The 21,683-nt window shown below is 37.2% G+C and overlaps 1 protein-coding gene across 7 annotated transcripts in view; it reads left to right on the forward strand.

The window, feature by feature from the left end:
• Positions 1-21,683, forward strand: part of CCDC171 (coiled-coil domain containing 171) — a 394,098-nt gene that overhangs the window by 188,935 nt on the left and 183,480 nt on the right. For all 7 annotated transcript variants that reach the window (XM_089317363.1, XM_089317367.1, XM_070052470.2 and 4 more), the window contains 3 exons: positions 11,376-11,602; positions 12,059-12,241; positions 18,900-19,085. In XM_089317363.1, the coding sequence (XP_089173489.1) occupies positions 11,376-11,602; positions 12,059-12,241; positions 18,900-19,085 (596 nt within the window). The remainder of the gene's footprint in view (positions 1-11,375; positions 11,603-12,058; positions 12,242-18,899; positions 19,086-21,683) is intronic.

Genomic DNA, 21,683 nt, shown 5'->3' on the forward strand with positions numbered 1-21,683 from the left:
AGTATCTTAATTCTTTTAGCTAAATATGAATTGAAATGGCAAAATCTTGAGAAAGTTTACTTAGAAAATAATCAGAAATTGTGATGTGAAAGAAAATATTACTTATGAGGTAGAATTTTATTTTTAACTTTCTCTTCCTTTTTATTTCTTTTGAAGAATTTCCTGAAAGTTTAAACCATTTTAAATGTCATGATTACACATTGATAGCATCACTTGCTTTTTTCTTTTCAACCCCAGGAAAACTGTGGTGTCCATATACCAATATTGAGTATTAGTTTTTAATATATACTATTAATATGTAAAAAAGTAGCTGTGTTGATTCTTGTATTATCTTTGTTCAAAGGTAAAAAAATTCAATTCAGTAAGGAATTTTTAAGAATTAGGTGCTTATCTGTTATAAAAAGTTTTTTTTTTTAATTTACTCATATTACTAATTGTATTGGAGAGAAAATTTACTCTTAAATGTGTTAGATATGCAGTAGAATATTAAGAACTTGGACATTGTATCTGAGCCTGAGCTTCATTGCTTTCTATTGTGTGATATTGGGAAAATTAATTATTCCCTTTTGAATTTAAATATCGTCATCTGTCAAGTTTGGCTAATAAAAGTCTTTGAGTTCAAAGGGTTTTGGGAATAAATGGGACTTTCTTAGCCAGGTCCTATGTATATAAAAATATCCTATAAATGTTCATTATTGTATCTCTTTCTTTTGTACTGATGTCTCAATGAAACTAGCATATTACTTTTTACCGTTTCATGAAACCAGAAGTTCTGTAATGGTAGCTTGCATTCATGATTCAGAAAGTGCTAAAGGTGCTTGCCCTGCTACCTTCTTAAACTTTGATGATATATTCATAGGCAGTGGGCAGAGACCCCAGTTTCCATGTTGCCTCTGTAAATACTGGACAGGTGGCAACCTTCTTGCTTTCATTATAGTCTTTGCCCACTTGAGATAAATTGCCTCTTCTAGGTATCCAAATGGTGTGCCTGCAAGAGATCATTTACCTCAAACAGGGGAGAGTGTTACTTACACTGAAGGACTGGATATCAATCATTTTGGGAATAGACTAAAGAACCCTTTAGAGAGCTGAACTTTTTGATATGACTGGTCCAAATTAAATTTTCCATATAGAAACAAATATACTTATTTGCTTTGAATTCTCTCTGAGCAAGTAGCAGTATAGATGGATATAAGTAAAATGCTAACACATTTTGTTACACTTTTCTTCTATAATTGAGTCTTAATTATCTAGAAGATCAATGACCCAAGTGTATCCCGCCAGTACTACTCAGAACTTTCTTGCATTTCAGACTTCGAGGTAACTTTCTAGAGGTCATAGCAACTCTTTCAGGAAAAACTGGAAAACCAAGGTTGTGTTCAGTTTAACATTTAGGTTTCATATTTAGGAAGTTCAAAGCAGTGAGAAAAAGACACTTGTATTAATAAGTAGTTAATAATTTATATTTAAAAGTTTTAAGGCTTTACTGAATCTTAAAAAAATAGTATTTAAAAGTGTTAAGAAAAATACTGCTACTCTGCATGTGAACTGTGGCCTAGTAGCAGAATCTCAGACCTCACTCCAAAACAACCCAATCAGAATTCGCAATTTAAGAAGATCTTAAGTACTTGTATGCACAGTAAAGTCTGAGAAGTGACTTCCCTCATGTGTAGAATTGAAACAAGCACACGATTTGGCATTTGACATTACTGACTCTGTTTTTTGGACTTCTTTGACGTCCGTGGCATTACACCTATTTTTCTTCTTTCCATTCAGAAGTCTTTCATGGACTCTTCCCTGTCTTTTCAATGTTTGTGTGCCCTGTGACTCTTTCCTTAGCCTTTTTTTTTTTGTATTCCTGGGCAGTCCTATACATATCCAGATCATGTATGTGCTAATGACTCCCAAATCTTGTTTTTAACCCCAGCTTCATTTCTGAACTTAAGTCCATATGCTTAACTTTCCATGTGTATCCACAATATCTTATATTTTTGAGATATTTTTTAGCTAGCTGTTTATGCCTGAAGTTTGTATTCCTTAAATAAAAGGTTTCTTTGGGAAAAAGATAAAAAAAATAAAATAAAAAAAAAAAAACATGAAGAAACTAAAAAAAAAAAAGAATGAGATAGTGCACAGCACTTTTTTTTTTTTTTCTGATTTGACAGATGGAGTTATAGACAGTGAGAGAGACAGAGAGAAAGGTCTTCCTTCTGCTGGTTCACCCTCTAAATGGCCGCTACGGCTGGAGCTGCGCCGATCTGAAGTCAGCAGCCAGGTGCTTCCTCCTGGTCTCCCATGTGGGTGCAGGGGCCCAAGCACTTGGGCCATCTTCCACTGCCTTCCTGGGCCACAGCAGAGAGCTGGACTGGAAGAGGAGCAACCTGGCACCTATATGGGATGCTGGCGCTACAGGCGGAGGATTAGCCAAGTGAGCCGGCCCCTGTGCACAGGACTTTTTTTTTTTTTTTTTTAATTTCTGACAGGCAGAGTGGACAGTGAGAGAGAGAGACAGAGAGACAGGTCTTCCTTTTTGCCGTTGGTTCACTCTCCAATGGCCGCCAGCCAGCGCATCACGCTGATCCGAAGCCAGGATCCAGGTGCTTCTCCTGGTCTCCCATGGGGTGCAGGACCCAAGCACTTGGGCCATCCTCCACTGCACTCCTGGGCCACAGCAGAGAGCTGGCCTGGAAGAGGGGCAACCGGGATAGAATCCGGCGCCCCGACCAGGACTAGAACCTGGTGTGCCGGCGCTACAAGGCGGAGGATTAGCCTATTGAGCCACGGCGCCGGCCTCACAGAACTTTTAAAAATAGTTTAGGGAATGGTTGTTTGGTGCAGTAGCTAAGATGCTGCTTAGAACCCTGCACCCCATCTTGGAATGCATGGGTTTGAATGCTGGTTCTGCTTCCAATACTAGCTTCTTGCTAATCTGTACCCTGGGAGGAAGCAGGTTATGACTTAAGTATTTGGATCATTTCCACCTGGGTTGGAGACCTGAATTTTCAGGTTCCTGGGAGTACTGGCTATTTGGGGAATGAACCGGAAGAGAGAAGATCTCTCTGTCAGCCTCTCTTCCGTTCAAATAAATATAAACAAATTTGAATAAAACAATGAAGAGCTGCTGTATTAAATGATAAAAGTGAAAAAACAGTGTCCTTGTGTAATTGCTAAATATTTTAAAAAGTTTTGTTATTTCTGTAAAAGTGCTTATGCTCAGTGTAAAACCTTTATCCATTATAGAAATATGCATAGGAGTAAAAATCACTCAGAGTCATTCTGAACTTTTGTTAGCATTTGGATGATTTTTACAAATTTTCCATACAGGTGTGCAAACACACACGCAAATCCATACAGTTTTTATATGAGGGACTCATTCAGTCATGCCTCATTGTAAATTTGTTTTCCACTCAGTAGATAATGAATGTCTTTCCTGGTCAATAAAGTAGATCTATATCATTACTAGTATTTAGTTACATACTGTTGCATTGGATATATGTAGTATAACTTACTCAGTGAATCTGCTTTTGATAGATATTGATTTTTTTAACTGTTTTAAGCAGTACCATGATAAACTGTGCTGTAGTTTAAGTACATTTGCGTATAAAATCATTTTACACTTGGGTGATATTTCCTTAACTAAATTATAAGAAACAGGATTATGCCGGCGCCGCGGCTCACTAGGCTAATCCTCCGCCTAGCGGCGCCGGCACACCGGGTTCTAGTCCCGGTCGGGGCGCCAGATTCTGTCCCGGTTGCCCCTCTTCCAGGCCAGCTCTCTGCCATGAACAGGGAGTGCAGTGGAGGATGGCCCAGGTGCTTGGGCCCTGCACCCCATGGGAGACCAGGAAAAGCACCTGGCTCCTGGCTCCTGCGATCGGATCAGCGCGGTGCGCTGGCCGCAGCGCGCTGGCCGCGGCGGCCATTGGAGGGTGAACCAACGGCAAAGGAAGACCTTTCTCTCTGTCTCTATCTCTCACTGTCCACTCTGCCTGTCAAAAAAATAAATAAATAAAAAATAAAAAAAAGAAACAGGATTGTGTATTTGCATTTAGAAAGTGTTTTTGCTGTGCTTCATAAAATTTGCTTTATATTACACACTCATGAACAATCATGAAAGCTCTGGTTTATCCACAACACCTTGGCATACAAAAATTTGATGTTTTTTCATCTTTATCAAATGAAAAGCAAATCATATTATTACTTATTTGTATTCTTTGATTAGTAATGGGGTTGCATAGTTTTTATTTGTTTTAAGCTTATTCATATTTTTTTACAAAAATTCTCTTAGTTTCATTTTTGGAAACATGTTTGTTGTAAAAGTATAAAAACTCCTTATATATCATTTATACTAAACTTTGCATATATAATGCAAATGATTTTTTCCAGCTGGTGTTTTAATTGTGGTATTTTTATATAGTTCAAATTATCCATAATTTATTTATGGCTTTCTTTATGATAGTTTACTTAGGAAAGCTAGCATTATTGCTCTTGTTTTAATACTTTTAATTAATGTAGCATTAATTTTTTATATATATATATATATTTTTTATTTATTTAATGAATATAAGTTTCCAAAGTACGAATAATGGATTACAATGGCTTCCCCCCCATACCGTCCCTCCCACCCACAACCCTCCCCTTTCCCACTCCCTCTCCCCTTCCATTCACATCAAGATTCATTTTCGATTATCTTAATATACAGAAGATCAGCTTAGTATACATTAAGTAAGGATTTCAACAGTTTGCTCCCACACAGAAACATAAAGTGAAAAATAATAGATGATTTTTTTTTAATGATGATGAAATCAGATCAGACCTATTGTCATGTTTAATCCCAGTGAGAGTCAAGTTGGGAGTTGATAGTTTCTTTTCTTTTTTTTTTTTTCTTTTTTTTTTTTTTTTTTTTTACAGAGGATCAGTTTAGTATGCATTAAGTAAAGATTTCAACAGTTTGCACCCCCATAGAAACACAAAGTGAAATATACTGTTTGAGTACTCGTTATAGCATTAAATTTCAATGCACAGCACATTAAGGACAGAGATCCTACATGAGGAGTAAGTGCACAGTGACTCCTGTTGTTGACTTTACCAATTGACACTCCTGTCTATGGCATCAGTAATCTCCCTATGCTCCAGTCATGAGTTTCCAAGGCTATGGAAGCCCTCTGAGTTCTCCGATTCTTATCTTGTTTAGACAAGGTCATAGTCAAAGTGGAGGTTCTCTCCTCCCTTCAGAGAAAGGTACCTCCTTCTTTGAAGACCTGTTCTTTCCACTGAGATCTCACTCACAGAGATCTTTTGCCAGAGTGTCTTGGCTTTCCATGCCTGAAATACTCTCATGGGCTTTTCAGCCAGATCCGAATGCCTTTAGGGCTGATTCTGAGGCCAGAGTGCTATTTAGGACATCTGCCATTCTATGAGTCTGCTGAGTATCTCACTTCCCATGTTGGATCACTCTCCCCTTTATTTATTCTATCGGTTAGTGTTAGCAGGTACTAGACTTGCTTATGTGCTCCCTTTGACTCTTAGTCCTTTCATTATGATCAATTGTGAACTGAAATTGATCACTTGGACTAGTGAGATGGCATTGGTACATGCCACCTTGATGGGATTAAATTGGAGTACCCTGGTATGTTTCTAACTCTACCATTTGGGGCAAGTCAGCTTGAGCATGTCCCAAATTATACATCTCTTCCCTCTCTTATTCCTACTCTTGTGTTTAACAGGGATCACATTTCAGTTAAATTTCAACACTTAAGAATAACTGTGTATTAATTACAGAATTAAACCAGTCATATTAAGTAGAACAGACAAAAAAACTACTAAGAGGGATAATGTATTAAGTTGTTCATTAACAGTCAGGGCTATGCTGATCAAGTCACCGTTTCCCATAGTGTCCATTCCACTTCAACAGGTTTCCTTTTTGGTGTTCAGTCAGTTGTCACCAATCAGGGAGAACATATGGTATTTGTCCCTTTGGGACTGGCTTATTTCACTCAGCATGATGTGTTCCAGATTCCTCCATTTTGTTGCAAATGACTGGATTTCGTTGTTTCTTACTGCGGTATAGTATTCTATAGAGTACATATCCCATAATTTCTTTATCCAGTCTACCATTGATGGGCATTTAGGTTGGTTCCAGGTCTTAGCTATTGTGAATTGAGCTGCAATAAACATTAGGCTGCAGACCGCTTTTTTGTTTGCCAATTTAAATTCCTTTGGGTAAATTCCAAGGAGTGGGATGGCTGGGTCGAACGGTAGGGTTATCTTCAGGTTTCTGAGGGATCTCCAGACTGACTTCCATAGTGTCTTAACCAGCTTGCATTCCCACCAACAGTGGGTTAGTGTCCCTTTTTCCCCACATCCTCGCCAGCATCTGTTGTTGGTGGATTTCTGAATGTGAGCCATTCTAACCGGGGTGAGGTGGAACCTCAATGTGGTTTTGATTTGCATTTCCCTGATTGCTAATGACCTTGAACATTTTTTCATGTGCCTGTTGGCCATTTGGATTTCCTCTTTTGAAAAATGTCTATTGAGGTCCTTGGCCCATCTCCTAATTGGGTTGTTGGTTTTGTTTTTGTGGAGTTTCTTGATTGTAGCATTAATCTTCAATCTATTTGGATTTATTTTTGTTGTGAGTAGGGACAAAATGATTAAACTTTATTTGTGTCCTGATGAGCAGTTAGCATTAATACATTTTAATTTTCCCTAATTAGGATATGTCATTTATCATGTATTACTATTTTTCATGTATTAAGTTATTATAAGTACTTAACATTTATTCCATTTTTCCTGTCTACTCTTTCAGTCTTCTCATTGTTTCCAGTGCCAATATCAAAATGCTGTTTTTGTGACTGTTAAAATAAGATAAATTCTCTCATTATTCTTTTTCTAGTTTTTATTTAAAATAATTTATTTATTTGGGAGACAGAGAGAGAGTGAGAGCTCCCATCTACTGGTTCACTTCCCAGATTCCCACAGTGGCTACAGGAAGGCCAGATTGAAGCTGGGACCTAGGAACCCAGTCTAGCACTTCCATGTCAGTAGCAGGACCTCAACTGCTTGAGCTAAAACCTGCTGCCTCCCAGGAAATATACTAACATGAAGCTTCAGTCAGGAATAGAGCTAGGACTTGAACTTGAACCCAGGCACTCTGATCTGGGATGTAGGTATCTGAAGTACTAGGCCAGAAGGTTGGCCCCGTAGTGTTCTTAGTTAGAATATTGCTTCAAAGCAAACATCTTACTGCAATGATTGGGTCCCAAGTTTGAAAACTGAAGCCCACATTAATATTTCTCAAATTATTAGCAATTTGGAAACATAAGTATAATTTGTGCTCAGAGGGAATGCTTTAAGATTGTGATGTGTTGGGATCACTTGAAAGGAGTTGCATATAAATAAGAGATAACAGAGAAGGATGTTCCTGGGAAACCAAGCGGGGACTAGACCTATAGGCCTTTAGAACTACATTTTAAGGAGTTTGAAATGTACCCTTAGATGTGGAGAGATATTGAGGCTTGAAAGCCAGGGATGTGACAAGATGTAATTTGTGTTAGAAGTCATTCTGTCTGTAACCCATGAGTCATACTTTGGAAATTTATATTCATTAAATAAAAGATAAAAAAAAAAAAGAAGTCATTCTGTCTACCATGTGGAAGATGAATTGAGGGAAAGTCTGGACAAGAGCAGGAAGGCTTGTAATGATGTAGGTGAGATATGGTCATGAGCCAGAAAAAAACAATGGAGTAGGCCGGGGAAATGGTAAGGACAGGATGTGGGCAAGATGGCCAAGGAAATGGAGATGTCAGGGATGATAGGATGTATCAAGTGTATAGAACTGAATTGGAATTTAGTATACTTATCAGTATTCCCTAATAGTACTGTTATTACTAACATCACTCGTTGTTATGTTGTTCTGTATTTTTTTTTTTTTTTTGGACAGGCAGAGTGGACAGTGAGTGAGAGAGACAGAGAGAAAGGTCTTCCTTTGCTGTTGGTTCACCCTCCAATGGCTGCCGCGGCCAGTGCGATGTGGCCGGCGCACTGCGCTGATCCGAAGGCAGGAGCCTGGTGCTTCTCCTGGTCTCCCATGGGGTGCAGGGCCCAAGCACTTGGGCCATCCTCCATTGCACTCCCTGGCCACAGCAGAGAGCTGGTCTGGAAGAGGGGCAACCGGGACAGAATCTGGCGCCCCGACCGGGACTAGAACCTGGTGTGCCAGCGCCACAAGGTGGAGGATTAGCCTAGTGAGCCGTGGCGCCGGCTTTTTAATATTATTATACTTACTACTAGAATTATTAACATTAGTCACTACTACCTTTTTTGATTAAAGAAGTGTTTCTTAGTCTTTCTGAGTACTAAAACTCTCATTTTAGTGAGAGAAGATATTGTAGATATTGTAGGCTGCTCATTTTATCATAGTTGTATTTTTAGTAATACTTCTATAACATTTTCAAGACTTTTAATTTTATTACTAATAACATCATGAGGATATATTATTAATGTGTATATTTTATTAGGGCTAAATAAAGATCAACATGGCAATGGTTACTGCAGTTAGAGTGATGGAACTTTGGCAATTATCTTTCAAAACCTCCCACCCTACCCTCTTTCCTTGAGATCTGTAATCCACAGGTTTAGAACTAGTGGTTGAAACAATTCTTTATGAATTTGTCTTGAGGATTTTAATCATAGATATGCAATTCTGTTGGAAAAAGTACTTTCAGACCAGGGTCTTCTATCATGAAATATGGGTGTTCTTAAATATGGGGAAAGTGATAAACAAATGTATTTAACATAAATGTGAATTTGTTAAATGTAAGAAGTCAAAACATTTTTTAAACGATTTATTTATTTATTTATTTTGAAAGTCAAAGTTACAGAGAGAAAGAAAAAAAGAGAGAGAGAGGAAAAGAGAGAGAGTGAGAGAGAAAGGGAGCTTCCATCCACTGGTTCACTTCCCACATGTCCACAATGGTCAGTGCTGGTCTAGGCTGAAGCTAGGAGCCAGGAGCTCCATCCGGGTTTCCCATGTGGGTGGGAGGGGCCCAAGCACTTGGGCTATCCTCTGTTGCTTTTCTCAGGCCATTAACAGGGAGCTGGATCTGGAAGTGGAGCAGCCAGGACATGAACTGATGCCCATGTGAGATGTCAGCATCACAGGTGGCACTTTCTTTATCCACAATGCCACAACACTGGCCCTAGAAGGCAAAATTTTAAAACAGGATAGACAAATTGAAGTGAAGACTTTTAGTGACATTTTTTTCTCTTATTTCTGTATTATTATACAAATAATTTTACAACTATGCCACTAAAGAATTTTTTCATTTATTTAATATAGACTCAATTGTACTTCATATAGTACAATGTGACGTATATTATAAAACATTTCTTACTGAAGCCTAGTTATTTAATGCTTTTATTGTAAATTTATTGAGATTCAGCAACTTAGAGTGTATATCTCCTTTTTGGCTTAAAAATTCAAAAGAATACCTTATGTAACTATATTGTCATTTAATTTTCCCTACAGAGTGGTCAGTATCTACATAAACCAATTTCTGTGATACAGTAAGAAAACACTACTCATTAAAATTAAATTGTAGTTGATTTTTACTTTGAGAAGCTGATTATCCATATAATCACTACTTTTGTGTAGTGAGCTTTTATGTTTGTTAACGAAAACTTTCAACATACCATAAAAGTTAATATTAATGAATTTATCTCGGTATTATTAAATACATTCTTGTGTTCAGTATTATTGCAATTACGATGGAAGTAAAAGAAATAGAATTAATATTATAAACATATAAAAATACCCACATATGGTAGACTGGCACAATAGGGTAGTTTATTAAGATGGAAAAACAACACAGTTAAAGAACTGCAGGGTGGTTGGAGAAGTAGGGAATACATATATTTGGTATTGAAATAATATTTTATATTGAATACTCAGAAAAAATGAATTTCACTGTTTGCCCATTCATGCATAAGTAACCTATTTAATTATATGAAAATAGTTTAATAATTCCTGTAAGTTGATGTTCTGTATTTTATGCTGATGGATATTAAAAAAACTACTAAATTCTTCCTCATTCATTATTTATTTGATGAATATGATTGTTCACAAAGGACTATGTATTTTAATTATGCTTTGTGTGTCTTTTTTCCTGAGGATTCTCAGTATGTTTATAATGGTTGGCATTTAGAATTAAACTTACTTACCTTATGTATTTGAGAAATCAGTACATCAATAACTGATAGAAATAAATTTTACATACAGGATATGCTTTTACACAATTAATTTCTATTTTATTTATGTGTAATTATTAAGCAATGAGGTTTTCAAATTCTTTCTGTTGAATAAATTTATAATTTATATTTTCCTTTTATAGATTGAGGAGTAGAACAAATAGAATAAAGCCCAAATGTTAGCGTACAAGGTCTTGTGAAAATGTTTTGTGACAAAAAACTACTGCTTGATCATCTTCTCAGCATTGCTCTTCCCTATTGAATCATACATTTACTTTATAAGACATTTTTGTGGGGTAAAATGAGCTAAATTTACTTTTTGTGCTTCTGATCCAGAGACAAAATTTAAATGAACTGCAACAGCACAGGCTCTTGAAATGTAGAGTGGTATACTACTGAATTTAAATAATCCCTTCATGCTTGTCATTTTATACAGATAGTATCATAAGACAAGTAATGACAGATTAAGACCTGCCTGGCAGTGGGAAAACTAAATTACATGACTTTTATGAAGGCATAAATAAACCTATTAGCCATTATCTAGAACACCAATTAGTAGAAAGAGGGCTGACAATTTTATTTATCAACATTAAACACAATTATTAATTACAGACCTGATGAATCTCGTAGTAAGCAGGCTGTGCTGAATATGCTGGAACCGTAAGTCCATTATATGAGAGGGATGATTACGAAAATCCTATGGGAAAAAAGTAATTGTAGTTATAAAATTTTAATTGCCTCAGAATAAGGCAAATTATATTTTCTTGTCTGAGAATATAAATGGTATGGTATTAAAGTAACAAGCTTCAGTAGTTGTAAATAGAATATGGATTTATGTTAGGTTTTAAAACAAAGAAAAGAATAATTTTTAATATCATAGTGTTCTGTGTGCCTGGCATCCTATAGATACATGCAGATTCTTCAGATGTGTGGTTTAGTAGGTGAGCTATTAACTACATTTTTGTCATAGTGAAAATATGTGAGTGGACTTTTTGAATGAATTACTACGGTTGAGTAGGAAATACATAATTGAAAAAAAGTGTTTATTATGTAGATATCAGCAGTGTTGTGAAATGAATAAGACAGAATTCACATTTTTTCTGCCTTTTTTTTCTTTTTCTTTAAAGATCCAAATTCCAGAATTTGTGGACATTTGCTTGTAGGTGCAGCCAAAAATTCTTTTGCTAAACTAATGGATAAAATTAGTCTGGCAATGGAGAGTATACCTCTGCACAATAGCAGGAGTATCACGTATGTGGACAAAGATTCCCTGGTTCAAAGGCTGGCACGTGGACTTCATAAAGTAAACACACTGGCCCTGAAATATGGTTTGCGTGGCCATGTGCCCATTATGGTATGTACACAGCTTCATTTAATAGTGGCCTTAGGACTTGGATTTAATATTGAATCTGACTTAGTTGTGATTTAAAGTAGTTGTATGTGAATATATCTACATTTTCTTGAAACTTAATATGATAAATAAAAGCACTTCTGAAAATGTCAAAATATCAAAATACAGAAGCCCTGGCATCAGTTCTAAATTCTTCATAAGCACACTGCAACAAAATTATATGAGGCATAACAACTGTTAACTCAATTTTCTAGTCATCTTGATTATATCTTTTCTTCAAGTGTTCATTTGCTACAAGCCAAATTATTGGTCACATAAAAAATAAAGCTTTCATCTCAAAGTTTCAGTACTTGCTGCTATTTTTTTTGTCTGATAGTTACTTTTAGTTTAGTAAGTTGCTATTGACTTATTAGTACATCTGTAGTTACTCCTTATAAAATTGCTCTTGTTTAATGATAGAAAAGCACAGCATCATTACAGAAGCAGATATTTGGATTTACACAAAGACTGCATGCAGCAGAAGTGGAGCGTCGTTCTTTGCGCCTGGAAGTTACAGAATTCAGACGCAATGTGAATGAAATGAAAAAGGAGCTCGATAAAGCCCAGGGTCTCCAAATGCAATTGAATGAATCTCAGCAGTCTGTGAGTATCTACAGCTTTGGTGAGCGTCTCTGTTTCTCAGTTTTTATTGTGCTTGGATTTTAAGCACAATTCAGAATCTTATTAATAGGATTTCTTTTCTTCCGAAAACTTCTCTTCTACAATGTCTTCAGTTGAGGAGACTTATGTTTTGGTGTATGTGTATGTGGGAGAATGGGGATAGTGTTTCCTCTCTTTTATACTGAACATTTTGAATAAATTATTTAGTTTAAAATTACGTTGCTTTTCTAAAGAAATGCTCAACTAGCCCAATTTTAACCAAAGATTTAGGTGTATTATTTTAAAGAGTATTATATGGGGCTGGTGCTTTGTGGCGTAGTAGGTTAATCCTCTGCCTGCAGTGCCAGCATCCCCTATGGGTGCTGATTCTAATCCCGGCTGCTCCTCTTCCAGTCCATCTCTCTGCTATGGCCTGGGCAAGCAGTAGAAGATGGCCCAAATGCTTAGGCCCCTGCACCCACATGGGAGACCGGGAAGAAGCTCCTGGCTCTCGGCTTCAGATCAGTGCAGCTCCGGCTGTTGCGGCCATTTGGGGAGTGAACCAGAGAAGGAAGATCTTTCTCTCTGTCTCTCCCTCTCACTGTCTTTAACTCTACCTCTCCAATAAATAAATAAAATCTTTGAAAAAAAAATTAGCTGAAAATCTATAGGCCAAATGACATTAGATCAAGATCAAGATGTGTAAATATATGAAGCATAATTGAATGTAGTTACCCATATAATCTAGTTGTAGCTGGGTTATTTTTTTACACTAAAATATTTTATTGCTTTATGGAAAGCTTTTATTTAATAAATATAAATTTCATAAGTACAACTTTTTGATTATAATGGTTCTTCCCCTGATACCCGACTCCCACCCCCAAACCATCCACTTCTTACTCCCTCTCCCATCCCATTCTTCATTAAGACTCATTTTTAATTATCTTTATATACAGAAGATCAACTCTATACTAAGTAAAAATTTCAACAGTTTGCACCCACACAGACACACAGAGTATAAATTACTGTTTGAAGACTAGTTTTACTGTTAATTCTCATAATACAACACATTAGGAGGTCCTACATGAGGAGCAAGAGCACCGTGAATCCTGTTGTTGATTTAACAATTGACACTCTTTATTTATGACGTCAGTGATCACCCTAGGCTCTTGTCATGAGCTTTCAAGGCTATGGAAGCCTCCTGAGTCCACAAACTCATGACATTATTAAGACAAGGACATAATCAAAGTGGAAGTTCTCTCCTCCCTTCAGAGAAAGGTACCTCCTTCTTTGATGGCCCATTTTTTCCACTGGGATCTCACTCACAGAGATCTTTCATGTAGGTTATTTTTTGCCATAGTGCCTTGGCTTTCCATTCCTGAAATACTCTCATGGGCTTTTTAGCCAGATCCAAATGGCTTAAGGGCTGATTCTGAGGCCAGAGTGCTGTTTAGGGCTTTGTCATTCTATGAGTCTGCTGTGTGGCCTGCTTCCCATGTTGGATCATTCTCTCCTTTTTAATTTTATCTAGTATTATTAGTAGATACTTGGTTTATTTATGTAATCCCTTTGACATTTAATCCTATCTTTATGATCTGTTATGAAGTTAAACTGATCACTTTAAGTAGTAAGATGGCATTGGTGCCTGCCAGCTTAATGTGATTTGGAGTCCCATGGCAACTTTTTAGCTTTACCCTTAGGAGTAAGTCCAAGGAAATGTGTGCTGAACTGTACATCTCCTCCCTCTCTTATTCCCACTCTTATTTTTTTTTTTAACAGGGATCAATTTTCAATTAGATTTAAACACCTAAGAATAATTGTGTGTTAAGTAAAGAGTTCAACCAATGGTATTAAGTAGAAAAAGAAAATACTAAAAAGAATAAAATAGTAAGTAGTTCCTTAACAATCAGGACAAGGGCTGATCAAGACATTGCTTCTCACAGTATCAGTTTCACTTCTACAGGTTTCCTTTTAGTTGTTCAGTTAGTTGTCACCGATCAAGGAGAACACATGATATTTGTCCATTTGGGACTGGCTTATTTCACTCAGCATGATGTTTTCCAGATTTCTCCATTTTGTTGCAAATGACTGGATTTCATTTATTTTACAGCTGTGTAGTATTCCATGGAATACATGTCCCATAATTTCTTTATCCAGTCTTCTGTTGATGGGCATTTAGGTAGATTCCATATCAGTTATTGTGAATTGAGCTGCAGTAAACATTGAGGTGCAGACAGGTTTTTTGTTTGCCAATTTAATTTCCTTTGGGTAAATTCCAAGGCGTGGGATGGCTGGGTCCTATGGTAGGGCTATATTCAGATTTCTGAGGTATCTCCAATCTGTTTTCTATATAGTGGCTTTACCAGTGTGCATTCCCACCAACAGTGGATTAGTGTCCTTTTTCCCCCACATCCTTGCCAGCATCTGTTTGTTGTTAGTTGATTTCTGTATGTAAGCCATTCTAACCAGAGTGAGGTGAAACCTCATTGTAGTTTTTATTTTCATTACCCTGACTGCTAGTTATCCTGAACAGTTTTTTCATGTGTCTGTTGGCCTTTTGGATTTCCTCTTTTGAAAAATGTCTGTTTAGGTCCTTGGGCCATCTCTTAATGGGTTGTTTGTTTTGTTGTGGTGGAGTTTCTTGATCTCTTTATAGATTCTGATTATTAATCCCTTATCAGTTACATAATTCGCAAATATTTTCACCCATTCTGTTGGTTGCCTCTTCACTTTCCTGACTGTTTTCTTCTGCAGTACAGAAACTTCTCAATTTGATGTAATCCCAGTTTTTAATTCTGGCTTTGGCTGCTTGTGCCTCTGGGGTCTTTTCCAAGAAGTTTTTGCCTTTGCCAATATCTTGCAGGGTTTCTCCGATGTTCTCTAATAATTTGATGGTGTTGATAGTTTTTTTTCTCTTAGGATTTGGAATATATCTCACGATTCTCTGCTTGCCTGTAGAGTTTCTGATGAGAAGTTTGCGAGTCTAATTGGGTTTCCTCTGAATGTAATTTGGTGTTTTTCTTGTGCACCTTTTAAGATCTTTTGTTTATGTTTTACTCTGGAGTTTTACTACAATGTGTTGTGATGAAGGTCTTTCTGGTCGTGTCTATTGGGAGTTCTGTGTATTTCCTCTACTTGGATGTCCTTCTCCAGATTGGGAAAGTTTTCTGTTATTATTTCATTAAGAAGGCCTTCTAATCCTTTCCTCTTTCTGTGCTTTCTGGAACTCCTAGGATCCTTATGTTGAGTTATTTGATAATATCTTTTAAATCTCTAACCATTAGAATGGCTTACATACAGATCAACAAACAACAGATGCTGGTGAGGATGTGTGGAAAAAGGGACACTAATCCACTCTTGGTGGGAATGCAAACTGGTAAAGCCACTATGGGAGTCAGTTTGGAGATTCCTCAGAAACCTGAATATAGCCCTACCATACAACCCAGCCATCCCACTCCTTGGAATTTACCCAAAGGAAATTAAATTGGCAAATAAAAAGCTGTCTGCACCTTAATGTTTATTGCAGCTCAATTCACAATAGCTAAGACATGGAATCAACCTAAATGCCCATCAACAGAAGACTGGATAAAGAAATTATGGGACATGTACTCTATAGAATACTATACAGCAGTCAAAAACAATGAAACCCGGTCATTTGCAACAAAATGGAGGTATCTGGAAAACATCATGCTGAGTGAAATAAGCCAGTCCCAAATGGACAAATATCATGTGTTCTCCTTGATCGGTGACAACTAACTGAACAACTAAAAGGAAACCTGTAGAAGTGAAACTGATACTGTGAGAAGCAATGTCTTGATCAGCCCTTGTCCTGACTGTTGAGGAACTACTTACTATTTTATTCCTTTTAGTATTTTCTTTTTCTACTTAATACCATTGGTTGAACTCTTACTTGACACACAATTATTCTTAGGTGGTTAAATTTAACTGAAAAGTGATCCCTGTTAAATATAGGAGTGGGAATAAGAGAGGGAGGAGATGTACAATTTGGGACATGCTCACTCAGACTTACCCCTAATGCTAGAGCCAGAAACGTTCCAGGGGATTCCAATTCAATCCCATCAAGGTGGCATGTACCCATGCCATCTCACTAGTCAGAGTGATCAGTTTAAGTTCATAATTCAACAAAAAGATAGGATTAAGTGTCAAAGGGATTGCATAAATAAGACCAGTTTCTGAAAATATTAATTGATAGAAATAAAAGAAGAGAATGATCCAACATGGGAGGTGGGATACACAGCGGACTCATAGAATGGCAAATGCTCTAAACAGCACTCTGGCCTCAGAATCAGCCCTTAAGGCATTGGGATCTGACTAAAAGGCCCATGAGAGTCTCACAGGCATGGAAAGCCAAGACACTCTGGCAAAAACAAAAAAAAACAAAAAAAAAAAACAAAAAAAAAAAACACACACACACACACACTAAATTAAAGATCTCTGTGAGTTCCCAAGTTCCCAGTGGAAAGAACGGGCCATCAAAGAAGGAGGTAACTTTTTCTGAAGGGAGGAGAGAACTTCCACTTTGACTATGGCCTTGTCTAAATAAGATTGGAGTTGGTGAACTCAAGAGGCTTCCATAGCCTTGGCAGCTCATGACAAGAGCCTAGGGTTATCATTGACGTCATAAATAAGAGTGTCAATTGTTAAGTCAACAACGGGAGTCACTGTGCACCTGCTTCCCATGTAGGACCTCTGTCCTTAATGTGTTATACTATGTGAATTAATGGATAACTAGTATTCGAACAGTACGTTATACTTTGTGTGTCTGACGGTGCAGTCTGTTGAAATCTTTACTTAGTATATACTAAATTGATCTTCTGTATCTAAAGATTATTGAAAATGAATCCTGATGAAGAATGGGGTAGGAGAGGGAGTGAGAGATGGGATGGTTGCGGGCGGGAGGGAGGTTATGGGGGGAAAAGCTGCTTTAATTCAAAAGTTGTGCTTTGGAAATTTATATTTAATAAATAAAAGTTGAAAAAAAAACTCTAACCATGTTTTTTAGTTTGTAATTTTTTCTTCTTTTTTTGTCCCAACTGTAATATTTCCAGAAATTTGTCTTTTAGTTATGATATTGCTTCTTTTGTCTCATGTATTCTGTTGTTAAGGCTTTCTATTGCATTTTTAATTTAATCTTTTGAAGTTTTCATTTCTAGTATTTCATTCTGACTTCTCTTCTTTTTAAAATTTTGTGTTACTTATCTTCCTGTGCCTGGTTTGCTTTGCTTAACATAATATTCTCCAGATTCATCCATATTTTCACAAATGAGAGGATCTCACTTTTTTTTTTAAAGCCAAATAGTATTCCATTATGGGTACATACCATATTTTCTTTATTCATTAATTTTTGATAGACACCTAGGTTGATTTGATATCTTGGCTTAGTAATTAATCCTATGATAATATAAATTATTAAAGTTAATTATTATTTCAAGTAGATAAACCTTCAAAGGGCAAAGATTTCTTCTGGGTTAGGCAGGTCAAGTAATCCTGATTCTTCAGTTACAGTTTCCTTTTCTGCAAATGTCTAAATCCAAAAAAATATATATTTTATCTCTTATGTTCTCTCTTTTTAAAAAGATTTTTCTATCTATTTGTGTGAAAGACAGAGAGAGATATGAGATAAAAATTGTGTTGTGCATTATGGGATACAGTTTTATTGGCAGATGTTTACTTATGAATGTTCTTTCATTCAACAAGTAACTATTGAGTACCTACTGAGTGCCAGTACTGGGTTCGCTGCTCAGTGGAACTACATGTGTGGAGGCAGAGTGTGGACAGACAGTTAAAAAAGTGAGGTGACTTTAGATAATGATAATAAGAAGAAAATAAAACAAGATTGTATAGTGGGAATGGGAGTAGGGGAGGTAGGTATGATCTAGAGCGGGTGTTTCATTAGGGAGACCTGACAACATCCATTGGATACAGACCTTTAGGTAGTCAATGAAAAGTCTAGGAAGTTGTTAAAGGTTTTAATTCCCAGATCATATTTTTTATAAAAGTTTTCATGTATGAAGATTGGAACTAAGCATTATGAATTTATTATAGAATTTGGAATAAGTTTTGTGAGATTTTTATTTACCTAAAAATAGTAACTTTGAAAGTATGCCTTTTTTTTTTTTTTGACAGGCAGAGTGGACAGTGAGAGAGAGAGACAGAGAGAAAGGTCTTCCTTTTGCCCTTGGTTCACCCTCCAATGGCCGCCGCGGTTGGTGCGCTGTGGCCGGCGCACCGCACTGATCCGATGGCAGGAGCCAGGTGCTTTTCCTGGTCTCCCATGGGGTGCAGGTCCCAAGCACTTCGGCCATCCTCCACTGCACTCCTGGGCCATAGCAGAGAGCTGGCCTGGAAGAGGGGCAACCAGGACAGAATCCGGCGCCCCGACCAGAACTAGAACCTGGTGTGCCGGCACTGCAAGGCGGAGGATTAGCCTAGTGAGCCGGCCTAAAGTATGCCTTTTGTATTTTAAAACTCTGAGTGTTATTTTTATCTTGCAAAATGAGGAAAAATTGGTTTTTTTCATGTATCAGGCACTTAGAAATGTTTGTATGGTATTGCTAATGTTAACAGGTATAGTTCTGAATAAAAAAAGATCAAATGAGTTAGTTTATAACTGATTGCCCCCACCCATCCCTTTTTAAAGAAACTGATCACCCATGAGAAGTTTGAAAGTGCATGTGAAGAACTCAATAATGCATTACTTCGGGAACAACAGGCACAAATGCTATTGAATGAACAGGCACAACAATTACAGGAGTTGAATTATAGACTGGAATTGCACTCCAGTGAGGAAGCTGACAAAAACCAAACTCTTGGAGAAGCTGTTAAGGTAGGAGAACACCTCTTGTGTAATGACTTGTTTCTTCTATTTTGTGTGACTCTTGGAGAAATTCATGATGTCTGCTGAATCAGGAGTAGATCCCAAAATGTAAAATTTTATTCTATGGGAGCTTATTTGGGTGGAATGAAACATGGCTCTGAGACCTAACTTACAAGAATGTGTTCTCATGTATTGAATATCTAAAAGTAGACTTTACTCATTGGTTGAGAACAAAGTGGAGATTTTTCCAGTCATAATTTATTTTGGTTTTCTATTTTTTGCTTCATCTCTTTAGTTCTTTTCCTTTTCTTGTTTTGTGCTGTTTGGACTTTGGAAAACTCCATGTATCTTCTGGGTTCTGGAAGGTTTTGCGTCTGGTTCTATCATTCTTATGTAAGTGCATGTTTAGAGGGAAGGAAAGTTTGGGTAGAAACAGTTTTGTTCTACCTGTTACATATTCCTGACAATGGTGTTTGGAAGGGAAAAGAGAAGTTAGTATAAGAGCAACACTGACTCTTGAATTGCTCTCTGGTTTCCTGTCTTGGGATGCATTGACTTATCCCATACATTGCCATTCAGCATGAAGTCCTTATAAGAGCCACCCAATGTTGGTGCAATGCCCTTGAATTTTCAGAATTGTGAGATAAGAAACCTCTTTTCCTTATAAAGTTACCCAACATCAAATGATTTGCTATAGTAGTGGAAAATGAACTAATATAATACTCGTATAGCTAAATCTTTATATAAATACCTGAGATTTTTTCATTAGGATAAATTCCCAGAAGATGAATTATTAGGTTAAAAGCCAAATATGTTTTTCATGTGCATGTATCATTTCATTTGTTCTTCAGCAAATTTTTACCAATTACATTATCTCCTAACATGGATGATAATTTTACTTTTTGTCTAACTTGGTTATTCCTATTTTAAATTTTTTTGCCAATTTAATAGATATATCATTGTTACTGTAATTTGTGCTTCTCTGTTAAGCAAATTGAACATGTTTATAAACATATTGGTCAGTAAACAAAATTTTTATGTTTATCCTCTAATAAATAATGTAATTAATCCTTTTTTGTAAAAGCATCATAACTGTGTCACATTGGAGACTTTTTTCTGTAATAGTATGTAATTTGTGTTTAGATATAGTATCTTCCGTTAGATAAAGAGCTGTTCATATTAATTTCTTTAAAGTGCTAGTAGCTTAAATATTGTTGTCAAGAGTAGAGAATTGTTTAATTACTATCTCTTAATTAGAACTGGCAGGTGATAATGTGAAAATGCTCTCTTGTGGGAGTCAGCATAGTTATGTAGAAAAAGCACTGGCCTTGGAATAAGTATTCCTGAATGTAAATCCCATTTCCACCACTTGGACAAATTACTCAACCTTTCTGGGCCTCAATATCCTGCAAAAATAAGGATAATGATATTTGTTAGAGGATTTCTATGAGAATGAATTCAGGTACTATTTAAAAAGCAGGTATATGCTTGATAAATATTCTTTTCTGTTTTCAGAAATACTTTTTTTTTTTTTTTTGACAGGCAGAGTGGACAGTGAGAGAGAGAGACAGAGAGAAAGGTCTTCCTTTGCCGTTGGCTCACCCTCCAATGGCTGCCGCGGCCGGCGTGCTGCGGCCAGCGCACCGCGCTGATCCGATGGCAGGAGCCATGTGCATCTCCTGGTCTCCCATGGGGTGCAGTACCCAAGCACCTGGGCCATCCTCCACTGCACTCCTGGGCCACAGCAGGGAGCTGGCCTAGAAGAGGGGCAACCGGGACAGAATCCGGCGCCCCGACTGGGACTAGAACCCGGTGTGCCAGCGCCGCTAGGCGGAGGATTAGCCTAGTGAGTCACGGCGCCGGCCCAGAAATACTTTTAAAAAGCTTTTGAACCATGTCCTGTACATAACTTCTTTTTAAAAATTAAATATATTATTTCTTTGTTATAAAAATGAACTAAGATTATAAATAGATGATGTGGAAATACAGAAGAGAAAACAAGTTACCTATGATGTATCATCTGAAAAGATTGTTTCCAATCTTTATTTTGTATGTAATAGTTTTTATAAATCACACTTTGGTCTAGAATATCTTTCTGTAAAATATAGCAAGACCTTGAATAAGGTACTTTTTGTATCAGAAAAATCTCCGAGGACAAAAATCTAACAAGCAGCAATGTCAACCAGCTCCATGGTGAACAGATGCTGGGTTTGTCCTGGAGGCAAGTAGCAATAACAGTGCTAGCAGCAGGAGACTAAATGTTGGGTTCCATCACTGGGTGGAGCTTGAATTTGAGATTTTCACGTTAAGGAATTGCTGAGTCACCTAAAAGGGATAATCTCATGTTGCTAGTATCCCGTTGCTCTTGGCAGAAGTTAACGCAGGATTCTCTATGGAAGAAGGCTTGCTTAGTATAGTTCCTTTGGGAGCTCCTAAAGAGTAAAATCAACCAAGTAACTGACACTTGGATAGACAGATATATTAATCTTATAAACATCTGGGCCGGCGCCGCGGCTCACTAGGCTAATCCTCCGCCTAGCGGCGCCGGCACACCGGGTTCTAGTCCCGGTCGGGGCACCAGATTCTGTCCCGGTTGCCCCTCTTCCA

This window comes from Oryctolagus cuniculus, chromosome 1, assembly GCF_051225735.1.
Source record: "Oryctolagus cuniculus isolate XC-2025 breed Fujian yellow rabbit chromosome 1, ASM5122573v1, whole genome shotgun sequence".
NCBI classification, from domain to species: Eukaryota; Metazoa; Chordata; class Mammalia; order Lagomorpha; family Leporidae; genus Oryctolagus; species Oryctolagus cuniculus.